This window comes from Eurosta solidaginis, chromosome 2 (genome assembly GCF_040869045.1).
Source record: "Eurosta solidaginis isolate ZX-2024a chromosome 2, ASM4086904v1, whole genome shotgun sequence".
In the NCBI taxonomy this organism is placed as follows: Eukaryota; Metazoa; Arthropoda; class Insecta; order Diptera; family Tephritidae; genus Eurosta; species Eurosta solidaginis.
In genome coordinates, this window is record NC_090320.1 from 291185116 (window position 1) to 291207809 (window position 22694).

At 35.6% G+C, this 22694-nt stretch overlaps 1 protein-coding gene and 1 pseudogene across 1 annotated transcript; one reads left to right on the forward strand and one right to left on the reverse strand.

Annotated features, from left to right (window-relative positions):
• Positions 1-878: 878 nt before the first annotated feature.
• On the reverse strand, positions 879-8884 carry LOC137241890 (uncharacterized tRNA-dihydrouridine synthase-like protein C45G9.2; annotated as a pseudogene).
• Positions 8885-11488: 2604 nt separating this feature from the next.
• Positions 11489-18921, forward strand: LOC137241185 (uncharacterized). Its single transcript, XM_067768504.1, has 4 exons — positions 11489-11778; positions 16301-16618; positions 18416-18583; positions 18649-18921. The coding sequence occupies exons 1-4, from the start codon at positions 11718-11720 to the stop codon at positions 18858-18860; spliced, it is 759 nt and encodes a 252-aa protein (XP_067624605.1). The 5' UTR covers positions 11489-11717; the 3' UTR covers positions 18861-18921.
• Positions 18922-22694: the final 3773 nt, after the last annotated feature.

Consider the following 22694-nt stretch of genomic DNA (forward strand, 5'->3'; position numbering starts at 1 on the left):
CCCACCATAGAACAGTACTCATAGCGCTAGTCTTATGAAAAGCTTTTGATACAGTCAACCATGGCACGTTATTTCAAGACTTTGAAGGGTCCTCCCATCCTTCATGTCTCAAAAGGTGGACCGCAAATTATATGTCTTCACCATCAGAAGGAGTCACCATAGTATCCTACGCTGATGACTGCACGATAATGGCCACCGGTCCTGGCCCAACCAACAATGAGCTATGTAATAAAATAATCAACTAACTCCCTGATCCCTTCAGTTTTATAGCCTCGCGAAACCTGACATCGTCTCCCACGATATTTAAAATCCACGTCGATGGCATTACGCTACTGTCTTACAACCAAAAATACTGGATGTGACGTTCGATCAGAATCTGCATTTAGGCGAGCACGCAATTGTACCTAAAATCCAGAGCCGTAATAAAATTTTCTAATCTCATGCCCGCAATTGGCCGGCAGATTGCATTCTATGCGTCCCCGATATCGTCGCCAAGCCTAAAGGTTACTCACTGGAAGAAAATGCAGGCCTGCCAAAACACTTCCATCAGTACTGCTACGTCCCCAGAACACCACGAAGCACTGCTACAACAACAACAACAACAACCACATTGAACCTTCTACTCCTTACTTACTTACTTACTACTTACTACTCCTTAGATGCCAATAATATAGGTCATAATTTTTAAGGGGATTTTTCAGATTAGAACAAAGGTTTTTAACACAATTGACACATTCAGCTAAACCAAACCTAATGGTGAGTCTTTAAATTTAATACAGGTTCTGTAAAAAACTTCATTTTACTCGATATTTATTATTTACATAAGTTTAGCACCTCATTTATACATATTTTTATTCGCCCAATTCATTAAGTAATTATCAGTATAGTAGTGTGAAAAAGATGCCTTCTAATTCAAAATCATTTTCGCCATTAGGTGCCAACACCGAATTCATTGAAAAATTTATCATCCGATTCTCATTCCAAGTGAGCGCATCTGATAATTTATTAACTTGCACCCCGTCATATTTTAGTTGGGGATATATACACTTATTATATTCCAAGGGACTACTATACGATTCTGTGTGGGGCTTCAAGCCATAACGTTCCTCAAAAAATTGAAATATTTGTTGATTGCTCGTAAAATTGTTGAACTCCAACCGCAGCTTCCCTTTCAAATGGCTGATCCACATAAATGCAAGATGGTGCTGAAAATATTGAATATGTATGTGATCACCAGCACGTGTGGCAATATCCAACCTTTGCTGCACACATTCCATCGATGTCTCGGCTTCCCCGCAATGTCCGTTAAAAAGTGTAAACCTCGTGCTGCCATTTGCATACAAATTTTTAGCGTATTGCTAGATGCGAACATTGCCATTAACAATAGTTGGTTTTTGGATGGATTTCTTTACTTCAGACATAGCGTTAATATTAAGAGGATCTGATACCTTCTGCCACATGTTTCGTCCATGTAATGTCAAAAATGTGGCACCACATTTTTCTAGTTGACGTGCCAGTTCCACTGTAGATCGTACTGATTGCTCTCCACTGCCATTTAATCAGCGTAATTTTACCGATATGCTAAAGTTTTTTGGTAGCACACGCCTTGTAGTTTCTACAGTATCTTTCACCAGTTCTGGATGTCTCAGCAGACCACAGCCATATGCTTTAGAAATTGCGGACAGCCACAATTCAAATCCATGCCATCACCATACTTATATATTAAATGGGCTGCTAAGAAGAATGCATGCACATCGCACGCAGCAAATTATGATATACAATGAATGTCCTCTAAGCTTGTAGTAAATTCATTATCACGCGCCTTTTTACTACTTATAAATGAATCAGCAATGATCATTGGTGACAATGCCAATTTCACACTATGCTGACGAAGAAGCCGTCTGAATGCCAATTTGCTATATCGCACTGGCGGCACTGACTTTGTAAATCTATGTGATGTATTCTTTTCAGTGTTGAAAACATTTAAAATATCTATATTTTACCTTTGTTCATATTATTGCAAGTTAAATTCGCAGATAATTACATTTATTTCCAATTTTGGTTATGCTCTTTATTTCGACGCTCAACTTGCAAGCAAATGTCAAATTCTTCTTCTTATGATTTGTTTGTAACAAAATTTTAGAGTTAGCTACTTTTCAATATCAGATGGCGCCAGTGTCGCTCAATCTACCGTTCTCCATAAAAATATGTGCAATCTACTCATAATGCATAAGCTTGTGTTAAACTCATCTATATGAAAAACTGCTTATGTGACGGAGCTATTACAAAGAAGTTTAAATTATACTCTGTTTAGAAATAATCCTACCTTTATTATGTTTGACAAATTTTTAAATGAATTCAAAATTAAAAAGTTCTGCTAGTGAGCCTTAGTTTCATGTCCACGCTATGCTCCTAATTCAAGACTCCGGCTCCTAGGAGCGACAGAAGACTACTAGAATTTGCCAAGAGAAAGGAGTTATGATTTAAGATGAGTATAGGTACTTAACTGGGATTTTCCGTTTGGTCGTCAAACCAAGGACCATGAAAGACGCTTTGGCTAGTCCACAGTGATATATGTATGTAAGAGGGCTAACACAATGAAAAGATTAACAATCACAATTTTTCTAGCTGTTTTCTTCTTTGCTTTCTTCACCATTTTTTTGAACGGAGCCTCAACTATTTCAGTCACATTCGTGGGACATAAATCGTACATTTTATCTACTAGTTCTGCTGGTTTTATTTGTCTGAAGTTCTAGATTAACATTCAACACGGTCTTCAGATATTTCGAAGTAATTCAAACGAGCGTCTAAAATCTAAAGCTTGAGCGGTTATGGCAAAAAGGCACATTTATGTAATTTACTGACATTGAACTCGAAAATTAAATTAGAATAGCAACAACACATTTGCGAACTTTTCTTATCATTTGCACTTTTGTTGTAGTAAAATATGTTAAACACGATACAATTAAAATCTAACGATACATACAAATTTGTACAAGTACTTTTCATAAAATTCTAATAAGCAAATTGACTTTACAAAGTTGCGATGTCAGATAAATTTTGAGACATGAGTCAAACAAAAAATATAGGTGCGTAGGTACTTAAAGTAAAGAATCTAGTGATAATTTGTATTATAAGTAAGCGTTTAATAATTAGTAATACTATTTAAATATTTGAGATATTTAGATACATGTGGTGTTACATATTATGTACATAAGAATGACTCACTTTTTAAAAGAAAATTAGATAGCCTTTTTACATCGTAATTGTGCTTGAGGAATACGACTAATGAGAAGATATTACAACAACGTCCATGCAAATTACATCAACTACCTTCTCGGCATTACAGAAATTAAATATTCCAACCCAAAGGTAGCTTTGTACTAAAGAACAACAACTAAGCCATGGAGTCATTGCATAGAATACTTTTGTCATAGGACATTCAACAAAATATCTCAAAAAGCATTAAGATATGTTCAGAAATGTAGCTATCTTATTAATTTTATAAATGTAGTGAAGGTCTGGATATTCGGATGTGGGGATGCCCAACCGCATGTGCTTAGGGTTCATTTAAGCTGTTAAGTATGTATTGATTAGGATAAGAACGAGAGTTCCAGGCCCTCTGGTAAATGGTAATTTTTTTAACCAATCATACCAGAACGGCAGGAGAGATTTCCATTAGAATTTCCAAGCTAATAACAAATAACCTGGAAGGATCGACCAGTTCTATATTTTTTCATAAGCATTTCATTATATCGAGATTGCTTTTGATGTTATTTTGATGCAATGAATAACGCGGCCACCGTGATGTGGTGGAAGCATGTTCTGCCTACCACACCAAAGATCCTGGGTCTAGTCCCGAGCAAATCAACAAAAAAAAACAAAACGAGTAGATTGCTGCCATGAAAAGCTTTCCGGTGAAAATGCATCTGTCTTGCAGCTGCCATTTGGAGTTGGCATAAAGAATGTAGGTCCCGGCCAGTCAATTTGCAGAGAAAATTAAAAATATTACTATGCAAATTGGAAGAGAAGCTCAGCCTAAATCACTGCGGAAGTAAATCGGGCAAATTATTTATTTTATTATTTTATTTAACGTGTTAACGGGACTGTTTTCGATATTATTTTGATGTAACTGAACCTATTTTGGGCATTTCTATACTATTTCGGGACTATCTTTGGGTCATTTCGAGATTTTTTCCGGATAGCTGGGAAATATTTCTGAAATCGTTTCGGAGCTATTTAATGATTGTCTTCGGGATAGTTCCAAAGCATTTCGGGGTTATGACAAGGGTTATTTGGAGTAGTTTGACGACTATTTCGTAATCGTTTTCGGGATTATTTAGAGTCTACTTCGTAAACGTTTCATGAATATATCCGCTATCACTTAGGACTATTTCGGAATGTTTGGCTTTGGTTGTTTTTAGAATCATTCCCTCAATATTGCGGAACCATTTCGAGATAATATCGGGATTGGTTCGGAATTGTTTTCGGGATCATTTAAGTACTATTTTGGAACCATATTTGGATTGACTTCGGGACTAGGTTGGGACTATTTTCGATATCATGTCTGTACTATGCCGGGACAATTTTTTATTCTTTTTCAAAATTGTTTCGGAAATATTGCGGAATAATTTCGAAATAATTTCGGTACTAATTCTGAATTATTTGGCGATATATTATAAAGATACTATTTCGGTATCATTTCAGGATGGTTATCGGCAAAATATTATTGCATGATTATTTTAGAATAATTTCGGGCCTCTTTCGGAATCGCCCTCCACTACCTAGGAAATATATATTTTTTTTTTTTAACGGGTTTATCCTTAAGGTGTGAAACTGTAGTACGCAACGGAACCAACTTCGACTGATTTAGAAATGTACTTTACAGGCGTTTGTCATATTTGAGAGAATTAACCCATATCAGGCCTAAATTATTTTTATCGCTAATACTAGAACAACTCTGGAGAGCAAAAAGGTTTGGTTTATCTTTGCATAACTTTTTCACGAACTTTTCATTTCTTTCAAATCTTATTAGTATAATCGATAAAATCTGCATTGTAGCAGTTTTTGTAATATTTTTGATCTATTTACGAAAAATATTTAGGGAAATATGGAGTAAAGCAAGCCACTTACTTTTTATATAGCATCCAAATTAATCGCCAAAAAAGTTATCAAAACCAAACAACTAAACCAACTTATGCCATTTTTATTTTGCAATGATTAATGATAACATTTAAAAACGAAATCTAAGTTTAAAAAAAAGAACCACAAGAAAGAAGCCGTAATTTCCAGCAGTCCCCATACTGCTCGCGACACAAAAAATTGTGGGTCAATGGGTTAGTTTTTTAAGAATACTCTGGAAGATACCTTCAAAATGATGCTGTACATACTTAATAGCACGATACAAAAAATGGAGGCAGTTCCATTTAGTGTGACGTTAGCCACTTGACTTTTGCGGGGACAATGACAATTTCACCAAAAACAAGCTACCAGATTGAAAAATGTTACGAATTTTTCTAATTTTGATGGATTTCATATTAACGAATACGACTTAATTACTTGCATAGTTATTTCAAGTGAAAAAGAAAAAAATAACGAGCTAAGAAAAACAATCAGCCTAGAAGAGAAGGATTTTAATAAGTTTTTCGAGCTCCTGAAAACTGTTTTGGTGGAAGAAACATGGATCGAAGTATGCAAAGCAAGGGAATATAGCTCGTATGTTTGCTCAGAATATTTTGACAAAACATACACGTTTGTCGATTACTTGCTCAAAGGAGGTCCTTATAAACCGACATCGTAATTTCTTGCGTTACGCTTTAGGAAGTAATTGTTAAACCATTTTTTATGGAGAACATTACCCTGTAGCTCTGCAGGTTAGCCACTAGTTATGAGAGTGTTTTTGCCCATTGTACCAGGGGTCACCTTGGGGCAGCCCCGCCTATACACATTCTGTGCCCTTTTAGCATTGACATAGATGTGCAGACTTTGGAGGTACACTCTTTCTCAACATGGCTTGAGAAATATTCACTGTAGGGGCATAATAATAGGGCCATGCTAGAACAACAGGATTTTTCGTGTATTTTTGTTCTATCTAGGGGTCAAGCTACCATAAAGATATGAGTCATTATCCACTACTTTTCAATAAAATTGCATGTTTTACTGTATTCTCAATCGATATATATGCACATAAATCGTGCTAAAGCATATTATTATTGTCTCAGATGGCCATTGCGTGTTCATCCTAAAGGAAATTTCCATCCCAAAACCACAATTTCGCCTTAAACAGTAACGGTATGGCATCGCTTCTGGCAAAACAACAAACATTATGAAACTTTAAAAATTTCCAAATATGTCAAAAAATTTTGAGTGGAACTACCTTCTTTTTTGTATCATGCTTAATAGTATACACTTTTTCCAAAATATTTTGCCCGGGATCTTAGAAAAGCGCGAATTTCAAAGCTTCTGCAAAAAATCTAGCAACATTTTTCGTGAAGCACTCTAATATATATACCAAAGCGGGTTAATATGACACTTGAACTAATTTCGTAATAAATATGTATATAATTTTCAAGTTTCCATTGAAATTGTTAATTTATCTAAAATTAGAAGGGATCTTTTCATTGTATGTCAACATTTTTTTCACTGTCCCACAAGAAAGTTTATAATGTTTCAATATTATCTTATGATAAGTACTTTATTTATAAAATAAGTATATGTATGGTAATAATAACCGGAAATATTTTTTTTTTTTTTTTTTAGTAATTAACGTCTACGCAAAAGATGATGTAAATAAATTTGAAGTGTTTGTTGTTGATTCGAGGTCAAAAATAATTAATCTTCATATTTCATACCAACGAGTCAAAGCTCAATTTAGTTGAGTTAAAAAATAGTCCTACACCCATTTATTTATTAAGTGAAGACCACTTTGCCAGTTCTCCGGGTCATCCCCGTGAGCAACCACTTGACAATCAACGGCAATTCAAGAGTACGTTACTACTTCTACAAAATTGTACCAATAATTAAATACAAGAAATATAACTTTTGAAAAATCGAAGTTATCATCATCATTGTCATAAGTGGGAGTGCTTTTCGTGTTTCTATAAACCTCAGTTTTTGCTGCATTTAATATGTACTCATAAGAAATTAAAAAGGAAGATAAGAATGTGTTTTTGCGTAAAAGTTTTCTTTCATTCAAAACAATTTTTTTGACTTTTTTCGCTGAGTCAGTAATTGTATGTAAACATAATATAATTATTATTGATAAACTGCTTTCAAATAAAGAAATCAAAGATTAAGTTACTCAAGTTATTGTGCTTATAAAATGCACTAATACCTATTTGGTATATTGACTTGATGGTGGTATAATCGTTTATAGGTAAATTGTTCTAAGTTAAACAAATTTCCCCGTTTATCAAGGTATGTATGTCATTTGCTGACAATTTCTGCATCGCATAAACAATAATAACAAGTAAGGACGTCTAAGTTCAGGTGTAACCGAACATTATATATTGGCGTGGGCTACAATTGTCCATTTCATTTCAGATAAATTAGTTTTCTACATAACACGTGGCACCGCCCGTTTAAAAAAAATGGTTCCACATTTCCTCTTACAGTAAAACTTGATAAGTGAAATATCATAGATTCAAAAATATTTTTTGCTAAGTTATAGCTTGTTATTCTAGTCTACGACCCTTTAAAACTTGTTTTATATCTAAGTTGCCGTGGTCTTTAACCGATCTCGTCCATTTTTTCTATAAATATTTCCTGCTATAGAGACAATTTTTGTACCCCCAATTTTATTACGATCCGTTAATTTTTCTTCGATTTATAGCTCCCGAAACTCAGCCATAAAGGGGTTGGTGTCACGGCCATTTTTTAAAATTTCAAGTTTTTCCTATTTATTGTTATAAATCCACGTGGGAAATGAACCATTGATATAAAGCTTTTTTTTCTGCAAAGATATAGCTTATTTTATTCGTCCACGACCCTTTTAAAATCTTTTATATAAAAGTGGGCGTGGTCCTTAACCGATTTCTTTAATTTTTCTTATAGTAAAGGCAACCTCTCTGCCGAATTTGGTACGATAGGCTTAACGATTTTCATTAATCTTATCACAAGTGGGCGGTGCCACGCCCATTTCAAAAATTTTTTTCAAATTTTTATCAAGAGTCTCAATATCAGTTCACACGTTCAATATCAGTTCAACATTCTATGTGTATTATTTACTAAATAATCAGATTTTTTGTGTTTTCCAAAATGTTATATATATAAAATGTGGGCCTGGTTATCATCCGATTTCGCTCATTTTCAATCTATTCTGGGTCCAGATAAGCTCGTGTACCAAATTTGGTGAAGATATCTCAATATTTACTCAAGTTATCGTGTTAACGGACCGACGGACGGACGGACGGACATGGCTCAATGAAATTTTTTTTCTATACTGATGAGTTTGATATATGGAAGTCGATATCTATCGATTCCTTTATACCTGTACAACCAACCGTTATCCAATCAAAGTTAATATACTCTATGTGCAAAGCACGCTGAGCATATAAATAAATACATTTTTTTTATACATACATATATAAAGGTGCTTAAATTTTTCAAGGTTCGAATTAAATTTTTGTTCAACATAATTTCCAGCAGCCTAATTCGACTGAGATCACTTAATGGCTCTGAGATGGAGCCTTTGCAATTTTAAATTAGACAAACGTCCGAGGCTCTTCTTTTGATCGATACCTCAAACCCCTATTGAGATGTGGAATCTCTTATTTTTTGTCGTTCTTTTCTGAACTCAGTATTTACGACGTGTTGTAATGATTCGTAGTCTTAACTTTCATGTCTATATTGTCTGGTACAAGATGCATTTAAGACTACCTATCATTAGGATTCATACTAACGGCAGTCATCCTTGCTTAGAGATAAAGTCTGACTTCCCGAAGCCAGTCGCGATCTCTACCTTCCTCTACTAGCAAACACGGCTATTGATAGGAATACTTTCTGAACCGAAAACAACTACCTCTGATTATTTTGCGTCCATTTCCATATTTAAGAACATTGAAGCAAATAAGCAGATTATAGTGCACGTTAATTTATCGGAAACCAACTCGTTGTTAGCTTGTAGTTAAGTTCTTTTCCTACTAGGTACGTTCATATCAGCGCCAAGGTCATCATTAAGTTTCCTTCCCTTATTTTCCAGCTCTCTGTTGCTCCTCCCTCTTTTCCCTTCTTACCCTTTGTAATCCTTTTTATCTACGTTTTGCTTGCAGCCTTTTGGTTTCCCTCTCACCCGATTTCCGCTTACAACCCACTGTCGCTCTCTTAATTTTCTTATTCTTCCACTTTCTCTATCTTAATTTACGCCCACTCATTTCCTATTCGATTTTCCTGTCATACTTTAATCCTTTCAATACCCTCTTTATCACCATTTATCTCTCTCTCTCCACTTTTCTTTTTCCTTTTTGCTTTCCGCCACCCAGTAGCTTTCAGCATTCCTCTCTTTTTAGCCTCCTTTGCTTCTTTCTACCTTCACACTGTCCATTTCTTTACCAGGTCTACTCTCTCTTTTTCTCTTTTCCTCAACTTTCCTCTTTTCCCCTCAACTTAACATGCTCCCCTCCTTCTTCGGTACCCCATCCATCACATTTCCCTCCTGTCGTCCTACTCATCTCGCTTATGTGTAGGACCACGAAGCCATAGCACGATCCACTATCCTAATTTTGTAGACTTCCTTATTCGGCACTGCCTTGAAAGGTGATGTCGTCGATGTTGTAGGAGTTATAAAGGTTACGGTGTATCACCTCATGTACAACTGCCCTACGTTAAGTGATGCCAGAAAATGGTTCATGGGAGCCCCCGTCCTGTTTCAAAAGACTCCCATTTTCTTTTTTGTCTATTTGCGCTATTCCTTTACTAACTTTTCCCTTATTTTCGAATTTTCTTTATTTATCTGTCTCTTTTTCGCCCCCGTATTAGATAAAGTTTAACTGAAGTATGGATCTGTATTCCATGGCACATTTTTGTTCTCATTGCATATGCGAAATTAATTAATTTTCGGGGACTTGTTGTGGAATTCACTAAGTTATAACGATGCGATTTGTCGAGATTTTAATTAACGATTTTGCCGCTTGCCTTATCGATTGTACTATTCACTAAATTATTTTTAACGACTCGAAATAAATGACATTTAAATTTCGTTTTAATAGTAGAAAGGTGTCAGCACAGCTTAACGAAACCTAAAAAATGGGAAAAACACCAAAGGAATGCCAGAAATAAATACATTCTGTATACTAACTGCTTTTAAAAGTGTTTACCTATTTTAACAAAAAGTAAGTAAATGTAGTATTAATTTCTTTTTTTCTTTGTTGATTTCGCAGTTATTCTTGTACCCCTTTATTGACCATCAAGTAGAGAAATAATATCATGAGCCAAGTCTGGGGTTAGTCGGTACAGCTTTCGAAACTCCGTTGAATTCAAGTGGAATGGGTTATCTACTTCTCTAAGGAGGTGTCTGTCCACTGGCGATGGACTTAGTAATTCTTCATCTTGTGATTAAACCTACGCCAAGTATTCAAATGCCATTTGATTTATAAATAAAGCCGCTTTTCGCCTTTGAAAGCATATAATTAAATTTCTTTTTTAACTAAAATTGCCAGAAATATAAATTTCGTGATTTTAAAACAGCCAATTTACTTGCCGTTTATTTAACAACACAGCTGATCGTCGATAAACGAATATCGATACATACTTACTGAATAACGAAATCGTTATAGTTATCGATTGGCAAATAAAGCGATGGCAAATGTCGTTAAAAAAGTTAGTGAATTCCACTACTGATCTGACACTCATAAAATGGTATTAACGGGTGGACAAGAGTTCAGATTCTGCTTGGTGCTTGTAGTATGTTCCTGTACATGTAGACTTTGGGATTGATAAACCAACGCGGTGTAAGCCCTACCCCTTGTAAGAATGCTGGCGGATCCTTCTTGTCAAGTATAGACTTCAAGCGATAGGTTGATTTTTAGGCCCACTTGCAGAACAAGCAAGTTAAATTTTTAACTTCCAAGAAAGCGTACGCTCGCGCAACACACACGTATTTACATTTGGGGTGATCCTCAAAAACCAAATATCTTTTGACACCTTCGGCTAAAGTATTGTAGACTTTGAGTCTATATCACACGTCTTAATAGTAATCGGCACCAAAATTTTTTCGTTACATCCTTGAATGGTTGAGCCTGCAACAAATATTCAAAAACCACCCTACTGCATGTATGCAAAAAACCAAAACTACACTTATGCACTCTATTAATTGTATACACACTTGCCTATATACAAATATAAAGACGAATTATTTTTGCGTTTTTTCCTGAACGCCCACTTGCATTGACAGTACCCACCATTGAACTGATAAAGCGCATGGGTGGGTAAAGGCGTGTGATACGGCAGACATTTTTCCATAGACCGACCACCTCAATGCAGAGGCGTTAAAAAGCCATGTTAACGGTTTGTCTAATTGGTAGTCGCTACGGTAAACTCAAACGAATTTGTTCTAAAAAACGAAACGGCGGCAATTAATAACAGTGTCAATAACTAAATAATACAACTAAAAACCAAATTTTTAATATTTGAAAACAAACAAGCGCTAAAAATTTGTAATTACCATAAACCTACGCTTAGTGAAATTTTATATAGAAACCACACAAAAATTTAAACACAAAATGAAATTATTCACAATTTATTTGCTGCTATCAATCCTTACTGCATGGACAATGGCACAAGGTGAATAAAAACTACGCTCTTTTATTTTTTTTAATAGTTGGAATTATAAAACTAAAAATGCCAAAGTGTGGACAAAAAAATGCATAATAATTTCTAACATTTCATGAAAAATATTCATAATTTTTCTGGATGTTTTGTTTTATTTTGTTTCCGATTAAATTTCACCACAAAAAAGATGGAGTTAAAATCACTTTGAAATGCGTACAACTTTTTCCGCAAATTTTAAAATATAGCTCGAAATTTCCAAACTGTTCCTGCGACATCTAGCGGAATTATGCGACCATGTTAGTTAAAGCGTATTACGATATATGGCAAAGAAAAAAGTTAAAAATGTGACCCAGGGTTTGAACACACTTACCCTATGAATAGTTTAACAAAGTTTTACACCCTACACAAACAGCGAAATTTCACTTTTCTCTAACTTAATTTCGATTTTAACTTTGCACTCTGCAAATACTAACAGATTTACATAGATAATTACGCACGAATGACATCTGAGTATTTCTAAGTTTGTTCTTTTTATACTCAGCTGAGCAGAGCTCACAGAATATATTAATTTTGTTCGCATAACGGTACCCAGTAACGGCATAAATAGAGATAGATAGATATACACTTCTATATATCAAAATGATCTGGGCGAAAAAAGAAATTCATTTAGCCATGTCCGTCCGCCCGTCCGTAAACACGATAACTTGAGTAAATTTTGAGGTATCTTAATGAAATTTGGTATATAAGTTCCTGGGCATTTATCTCAGATCGCTATTAAAAATGAACGATATCGAACTATATCCACGCCCACTTTTTCGATATCGAAAATTTCGAAAAACCGAAAAAGTGCGATAATTCATTACCAAAGACGGATAAAGCGATGAAACTTGGTAGGTGGGTTGACCTTATGAAGCAGAATATAAACTTAGTAAAATTTTGGACAATAGGCGTTACACCGCCCACCTTTAAAAGAAGGTAATTTAAAAGTTTTGCAAGCTGTAATTTGGCAGTCGTTGAAGATATCATGATGAAATTTGGCAGGAACGTTACTCCTATTAGTATATGTGAGCTAAATAAGCAAAATCGATTGACGAACACGCCCACTTTAAAAAAAAATTTTTCAAGTCAAATTTTAACAAAAATTTGAATATGTTAACAGAATATAAGTACATTATGTCAACATTCAACTTCAGTAATGGTGCAACAAAATACAAAGATAAAAGAAAATTTCAAAATGGGCGTGGCTCGGCCCTTTTTCATTTAATTTGTCTAGAATACTTTTAATGCCATAAGTCGAACAAATATTTACCAATCCTTGTGAAATTTGGTAAGGGCATAGCTTCTATAACGATAACTGCTTTTTGTGAAAATGGGCGAAATCGGTTGAAGCTACGCCCAGTTTTTATACACGGTCGACCGTCTGTCCTTCGGCTTGGCCGTTAACACGATAACTTGAGCAAAACTCGATATATCATTACTAAACTTAGTTCACGTACTTATCTGAACTCACTTTATATTGGTATAAAAAATGGGCGAAATCCGACTATGACCACGCCCACTTTTTCGATATCGAAAATTTCGAAAAAATGAAAAAAATGCCATAATTCTATACCAAATACGAAAAAAGGGATGAAACATGGTTATTGGATTGGGTTTTTAATGCAAAATATAACTTAAAAAAAAATTTGTAAAATTGGTGTGACACCTACCATATTAAGTAGAAGAAAATGAAAAATTTCTGCAGGGAGAAATCAAAAGCCCTTGGAATCATAGCAGGAATACTGTTCGTGGTATTACATATATAAATAAATTAGCGGTACCCGAGAGATGTGGTTCTGGGTCACCCTGGTCCACATTTTGGTCGATATCTCGAAAACACCTTCATGGCGATATCTCGAAAAGGCGTCCACCTATAGAACTATGGCCCACTCCTTTCTAATAATCTTTAATACCTTCCATTTGATGCCCCTACATGGTGATTTTCGCTTATTTTGTCTCCAAAGCTCTCAGCTGAGTATGTAATGTTCGGTTACACCCGAACTTAGCCTTCCTTACTTGTTCTTTTAGTTTTTTGAAAATCTCAGTTCTATCTTCTGTTAGAATTTTTTTTATGATTCTTTAAATGGCTTATGACAAAGAGGATGTAGTCCATAAATCTTCAATTTTTAAGAAAACAAAATCCTAAGAACAAACTTTCTGTATGTCCAATCAAATTTGGTGCCCAACGTTGGGTTTACTAATATGTCTTTGATCGCGCAGTATGGCCCGTAACCGAAAATTTTATAGAAAAGAATATCATCATCAGAAATTAATATGACTTATAACATATGTTTCGAATACTTGGTAGGGAGGGTACGCCAATGTTGAACAACAAGCAAAAAACATATATTTTTAGTAGCGTAACAGCTCCAAACTTCAGAGTAGAACAACAAGTCCAACCATATGTGATATGAGTTTTTGAAATATTTCAATATTTTTAAAAACTTTTGTTAACTTTGTGAATAATCTTTCGACTTTTATCATACTTTTTTCAGTTATTGTTTTTTGATAACTTTTCTAAAAGGGGTATACAAAAATATAGTTAGTGAACTTATTTTTCGTTTGAAAATATATAAAATTTTTATAAAAAATTTTGAAAATACAAATTTTAATCCCAGTTAAGTTACGGAATAACGATGGCTCATTATTTTTTATTTTTTTATTAATGCAAAACACAAACCAAAGAAAATACCAATTAATTTCAAAATACAAAATATTATAAGGCACACCATCACTATAAGGTTTAGATTGAAAGTTACGGGAGTATTATTTCTGATAGTTTTTATAAAAAAAACCTATACAAGCAGTTTTGAAAACCACCTCTTTATTGTGTTTTTTTTTTTTTTTTATTTGGAAATAATTTTTTTATAGTTTTATTTTTTTAGGCGAAATTCGTCGAGAAACAATCAATGTAAAAATACCCAAGTTGGACAATTTTTCAAAGGTTCTACACAGTTTCAAAATTAACGTTTTGATTCTATTTACATTTTGAAATAATAACAATAATAATCAAATATAAATTTATCTGGTTAAAAATTATTTTTCTTAAGTATACTTTGTTTTTGTAAACTATATCAAAATTATAACTACATAAAGAGATGAGCTAATGAAAACTTTTTTGAGAAAATTATTAGGGAAAAATCAATGTGAAAAATCGAAAGATATGTATGTATAAGAAAATAAAATTCTGAGTAAAATAAATTTTTTTTTTAGCAATTTTATATAGAAGCAATAAATCAAATAAAAATTACCCAAATCTGATAATTTTTCAAAAATTATTTAAAAAAATTGTTGTTCGAAACCGTCATTTTCCAAAACTTATTTTTCCCGATGGTCTGGAAGAAATATATTAGAAATGTTTTATACAAATTTTAAAATAATTTTTTTACAAAACTTATCGAAAGACAATCAATATAAACATATAAAAATGCAAGCAATTTCGAAATACACGTCTTATTTCTGTTTGAAAAATTCAATTCTGAATAAAATAATGTTTCCTTTTTTTTGAAACAAAAAATGGTATACAAAAATTACCCAAGTCGAACATTTTGTAAACAATTTAATAAAAAAAAAAATCTTTCCAAACAAAAAACCGTAATTTTCAAAAAAATTTATTCTTTTTTTTTATTCCTTTCTTCCTTTTTTTTTTGAAACAAAAAATGGTATACAAAAATTACCCAAGTCGAACATTTTGTAAACAATTTAATAAAAAAAATCTTTCCAAACAAAAAACCGTAATTTACAAAAAAAATTTGTCCTCCTGGCTGGAAGAAATAATTCAAAATTAAACACTATATAAATTATAAAATTGATTTTTCATACTTTTTTTTTAGAAAATTTATCGAAAAACAAGCAATATAAAAAACCAGAAGATACAGTTTTGAAATTCACCTTTTGTTTCTTTTACAAAAATCAGGAATCTAAATTCGGAGTAAAATAATACTTTCCTTATTTTTAGGTTTAGAAAAGTATGTAGAAATTAAGTAAAAAATTAGTTATGTCATAAAATTGTTCAACAAGTTATAAATAAATAAAAATTTAAAACATGTTATTTTGAAAAATTTATATCTCCCGATTTGCGAGAAAAATAATTAAATATTAAAAACTAAGAAGGCCCTATTTATACCTGTAAATAAAAAATTCGATGACTTACGCCCTTTTAGTGTTATTTTATTACAAGAGCTGATAACTTTCCCATTACCAAATAAGTAATTTATGATATTTTTTTTTTTTTGCTTGAATGTCATTGTTTATCAGGCATATGTCATTGTTCATATGATAACTAATTATCGATTTTCTACTATGATAACTTCTCATATCTGCACAACCATCAGATGAATGCATAAAAAAATATATTACATACATACATCTGTAAGTACATACACCTTAGGGATGTTGCGAATATTCGCAAGTTACAAGCTCAAAGAATTCGTATTCAGTTTAGAATACCCCTCTCCTTTTTTATTTACTTACATCATTTGATTTTGTTTTGCAGATGGTGAAGTCACAAACAGTACGACGGAACAAACAACGGATGTGACAACAGATGGTGAAGTCACAGTGAACAGTACGACGGAACAAACAACAGATGTGACAACAGATGGGGAAGTCACAAACAGTACGGCGGAACAAACAACAGATGTAACAACAGATGGTCCTATTACCGTTACTTTGAGTAGTGAAACCAGCGTAGATACAACTGTTGGCAGTACCGATACAACTACTAATAGTAGTACAACAGCCGGTTCAACTGGTTCCACTATAGAAACGACTACTCCGTCTGGTAATGGATCTACTGCTTCCCCACCTACCGGTAGGTATATTTAAAACAAAATTAAGACACTAATAGTCGAAAATGTCTACGCATAAAGAAAGCAACATCCATCAAGCACAAAAACGAGGATGATGTCGTCTCGAATTTACCGCAAGAAATATTTCACATTTTACATATGACCCCCACAAGTCCATTTCTGCTTTTCCTTTTCTTCTCGCGGCATACCATTTCCGTCGATAACCGTCTCAAGGTCTCTTCACTAATACGTGACAACTTCCCAACTCCGGAACTATTTTGCCACTAGATAGAACTTTCTTAAATCTTGCTGTTTCTTTAAAGAATTCGATATTCTCACTTCGTTTTTTATTTTCGCACCGCCAGATCCCTATAATCATCCTATCGCACCTCAACTATTTCAGGAGAATCCAAAGCTTTTTGCTTATTCTTCTTGTAGCTTTGAGGGCTCTCCCCGAAGGTTCTGGAGAGTTCCAAAAATATTTCTAAATAAGTCCATCCGGCCATCTAGGGAAGGGGTTGATATGACCACGTCAAATCCCCTAGGTCATCCAAGTCCCCAGGTCCGTGACAAGCTTGGGATAGCCAGAGCACCGCTTGCAAAGTAAACAGAACTCATCAGGTGTCGTAGACAACTGGACTGGAGAAGTTATAAATTTCGCCTGCAGCGCCTTGAAAGGACTGCGCTACAGAACCCTTTGCAGCCCCCCGCTCTATGTTCTACCATTGAGGCTTCACTTCGACTTTGGGGGCCTTCAGAGGGTAGCCTATATTATACGTTTTTGAAGTAGCATGCTGGTCTAGCTATCCAAAGGTATTCGATGACGGAACAACTAACAAACACCATAACACTTTAGAAAATGTCTCTTAAGAGAGGTCGCCAATCGGTGGTTCGCCAAGGACTCCAATACCTTAGAAAGTTTCCCGAAATCCCGTGTGTATATGGAGGATGTAATGTAGGACTAACCATCCACCTTTGTAGAGATCATCTCTCTATCTCCTACTTGGAACCGTGTGATTGTGTTTTGCTTTTGGAGGTTGGACACAATACTCTTTAGCCACTCTAAAGTTTCGTTGTACAGAGCCGCCAAATCGAAAAAAGTGAGCAATTAGTTCACCTCGATCAGCCTCATTCCAATCGTGGCATAGGGATTGCCACATCTTAGCATGTCACGGTTACTGAGGGTATCGTCATCTCGCTCGTCTTCCCGAAGTAAGCAGGAGATCCCGTATTCTATTTCTTTTGCTCAATCGTTCTGTTGCTTCGGTTTCTCAGTGACCTTCTTAACCCTTCTTTTGGATTAGTGGGTTTAACGTTTAATCACGATTTTCGCCCTATCTCCTACTTTTCAATAAGTGCGACTTATAGCGGTTTTAATACTGGGTCTAATACCAACCCTTAAGTTTCTGAAGCCCAGGCTCGTCACCCTCCACCGATCGCTGCTTATTTCATTCCGTGTGCACTCTATCGCTCCCAACCTCCCCCTATATCGCAGGTTACTCGCTGCAAGGACTGATCTGTGTTTTTTTTTTAATTGCTGCCACCTCAGGAGCCCATGCCAAGCGCTTACTCTACCAAGCATTTAATGGGTGTGCAGTGCGTTTGGGTGCCTCTCCTCGCTCGCTCTAATTACTTTGACAAACCAGTGACGTCCGCTTTAGCACCTGCTGCTAGTTTTATTTCTACACTGAGTGACTGCAAATGTACATCCCAATATTAATATGTTCTTTTGGATCCGCGAACCTCTCAAGAATTTCAAGTTACGAACTTTCTATTAGGAAAGATCGACATTTTATGGTATTTTTTAATCATTTCTCTAGCGAAGCCACTACAATGCTACTCGTGCGCGGACGACACTTGCAATGAGAAAGTCGTCATTCAATGTGCAGCGAATGGTACAGCGCCATTTCTTCGTGATTACCGTTCAGTCTCACGAGCTGATCAAGTTAATATTAAAGGTTATGCCTGCTATACCATTAAAGTAAAAGGTAATTAAACACATCCGACATAAAAAATATTTTCTAATTGTTTTTCCATTTCGTTCGTCGAGCAGTTGATGAAATGCAGAAAGATAAACTTGGATGCATTGCTATACCCGAAGGCGAAAGCGCATGTGAAGCGGTGCGTAAAGAGCTCCAGCTAACGACAGATGATGCTACCGATGAGTGTAAGGCATGTCAGACGAATGTGTGTAACAGTTCAGCAATGACAAGGATATCTGTAGTGACATTTTTATGTTTAATGATTGCAAAGTTTTTCATTTAAAATAAACAAAATTGTAAAAAATAATAATAAATTTGTAAATAAATACTTATGTAGATATGTATATATTGTAACGAATTTAGGGAAATTCCGCTTATTTGAAACCTTCTGCTAACGTTCGAATCACTAAATTGTTGAATAAATCACGCCAATATTCTGTATTGAAAAATGGTCTTTATTAGAATACTTTGAGAGTACTTCTTAATAACACTTATACTTCACAACTAATTGCGTGTTTAAATCAAACTGATTACTGACTCAGCTTGCGCTGCTCTTATTCTCTCCGTTGCTTCGTTCGCATATTTCTACTAAATTCTGTACGTTGCGCCTTCTGCTGTATCTCCTGCTTGGTACTTGAGCTACATATATGCGTGTGCATGTGTGAGAACCAACTTCGTCTGATGATTGCATGTGTTTGTTTACGAACATACGAATGGCTGCTTAGTATCAGCTTAGTGATGCTAATATTCGTCACAATATACTAGATCGTAATTTGCTCAGTACGAAAGTTGAAAGGCAGTGAGGAAAAACTTGTACAACAACAAGACGTGGTTTGGTCGGATCCACCTTTTATGTCCTATTGTCGCGTCAGTCAGGGAGTTGGAGCTCGAGATGGTATGCTCACAATGGCATCCCCAGAAGGTTTGTCGACGTGGCTTCGTCATCAGATTAATACGCTAGCGCTATTCGTTTTCACCGACGGGTCCAAAATTGGACTGCGGTGTGGGACCTGATGTCTTTTATGAGTCACCAAAGGTGTCGTCTTTTGTTATTGATATTAGAGAAGATTACAAAAATTTCACGCTGAGATTGTTACTAGGACAAGTTTCTGACATTCACTTCTTCATCAGCAAATTTTCGGATGCTGTACGCTCTTGTGATAGGACTCCGTGAGAGGACGCAACGTATGTCCAAACAGCACTCATGACTTTCAGCTCCCCCATCACTTCGTCTAAAACCGTCGACAGCTGAAAGAGATCGCTTCATGTCGAAGCTAATTTCGCATACATCACGCTAATATGAGTTCCTGATCACAGGAAAATTGATCATTACGAGAAACTAAATGAACTTGCAAAGGCAAGCTGGGAGGCAGTCTAGATATAACATCCAATCACAATCCAATCCAGGAGTTAACGGTCGGCGCTGGTATTCCTCGGAAAAAACAAACTTGGCCGATTTACGATAGGAGGAGAAAAGAGGCATCTGCTTTAGGATCACTGCCGTAATCACGGGACACTAACCGCTTGCCCTGAATGCTGAAAGAACGGGGATCCCTTTTAACAGCATTTGCAGAAGCTGCTTCGAGGAGGGAGCAAAGAAACAGCCACCTCTACTTGTGCGAATGGCCAGCTCAGGCACACGATAAACTTTATACCATTGGCAGTTGTTATATACTGTCTGACTTTGGGAATGCTCCGTAACAGATATCGGCAGGTGCATTGACCAAACCAACTGGTTTGAACGGACCACCAAATAGTCCTATTAAAACCATAAGCGATTGGTTCCAGGAGAAAGTGCATAAAATTGGCGCCCCATGCGCTACTTTTTCTCGCGTGTCTTGTATCCGGGCAGTCGCCGGTTATTGATGTCGCCCGATAAATTGATGTAATTTCATTTTAAAATCACAATCACAAAACTACTTAGCGTATCTCCTCCACCTTCAACGTTTATAATGGCCACGATCATCGCGGCACCTTCTACCCGCAAAGCCACCAACCAAGTCGTCTTAGGCATAATTACAATCTCCATAGTATTGCAAGAGAATGCCGAGCACTAACATCTGCCGCCGTCCGCGGGGGCGCGATACTGTGCAAAAACTCTACTCACCAGACCCCCAAATAAGGACGTGGGCATCATGAGAACTGCCAATAAATAAATATAAACCGACCAGGAAGAGCATCCAAAAAACCGCCACCTCCTTTCTGGTTAAAATAAGCTATAGTCAATCGTTTTCCTTGTCAAATCCCACAAAATATTGAACACGCCTGGCGAGGTTTGACAAGATCAAACGACGAGACCGCTGACAAAACAAAGAAACAAATCATCGTCCATTATCATCAAACCACAGAGATTGGAAAGCCATCCGAAATACAAAACGCATTGGATTCTGACGACAAAGCCTTACCGAAGTTAAGACGTCTTGTCATTGCGGAATTTACCTACCTGACATATGTTTTCAACTTTTCACTTTGTTCCTTTGTTATTCCTGACAAATGAAAACAAGAAAAGATTGTATCGCTACTAAAACCTGAGAATGAAGGTAACCTAGAAGCGTGAATCATGTACACTCTGATATTAGTCCCACTGGCTTGGGAATTATTTCCTGTGATCCCTTGGTGGTGCATTAAATTACGAAATATTTGTAAAAAAACTTAACAATAGCCTTCGTAAATTTAGCGTTTCGGCTTATCTTTGTCTGCATCTTACGGTATCTCTATCTATCTGCACTTGATAGAATAATAGTGCCACGTAATACAGATTGAGCCTCTTAAAGCAGATAATCCTCTGAGACTGCTTCGACACTATAAAGATGAAGTGGCGTTAAACTTGTCTTCCGGGGGTGTTCCAATGTATAGAAAGCTAGTTCTAAGCAGTTAGGAATATATCAAACTCGTACGCCTGTAGTAGCTAATTAAAACAAGTAAAGGTGTCTAAGTTCGGGTGTAACCAAACATTATATATTCAGTGTAAGTCCAGATAAGCTCGTGTACCAAATTTGGTGAAGATATCTCAATATTTACTCAAGTTATAGATTTAACGGACTGACGGACGGACGGACATGGTATTTTTTTCGATACTGATGATTTTCTATATGGAAGTCTATATCTATCTCGATTCCTTTATACCTGTACAACCAACCGTTATCCAATCAAAGTTAATATACTCTGTGTGCAAAGCACGCTGAGTATAAAAACAACAAAGCTTGAAAAGGCTTAGTACCTATACGAATCACAATAACTTGATGTGAGAAACTATCTACACTTACGTAAAAGCACCAAAACACGAATTAATTACTTAGTAACTCAAAAGAAAATAGTTCTGTGCTATAGTGCTTTGGCTGATGTAATAATGTATTGGCTTACAAATAAGGGGTAGGGGGTTTAATGTGGCCATAATAATCGTTTCGGAGATGGTCGGGTTACTACCTTAATGGTTCTCGGTACCGGAACGTACCGAATCTATATCCGGCAAAGGACCATCAACATTGATTACAGTTCCCAAGGCTTTTGGGGGAGTGTCTTTATCGTTAATACAACAACAACAAGTGAATTTCCTGCAAGTCAAAACGCAGCCACATTCCATCTTCAATGTGGAATGAACACGGCGAATCCCTGTATTTCAAGGCTTTATGTTTGTTTATACCTAACCTGAGCAGTGAAATGTTTACCAACTTGCTTTTGAAGGTACGCGTACTGTGCTGGATACCACCGCCTTTCTACGAAAAGCATTTATGTATTCGAATTATAAAAGTTTCTTTCCCAAATTTGACAATTTTTGCACTCCAATTTTACGGGGCTGCCTTAATTGACCTTTTGCATTCGGCTAAACGGAAATACCGCGAAAATAACACGTAACTGTAATGAAAACATATTAACTAACCTTATATGAGTTTACATTATTGTATTTGAAGTTTGACGTTGTGACCATTTCAAATTATCAATTTGACCTTACGGCCATTTGAAGAGATCAAAAGGTCAATTTACCTTATGGCCGTTGACTTTATGTCGCCCCTACTCAACACTACTTGCTCCAAGATCGGAATTCGAGTACTGTCTATCGTTTCCTCAGCATAAAATATCTATATTTTATTTATGGATTTCACTTCAGTTTTAACTA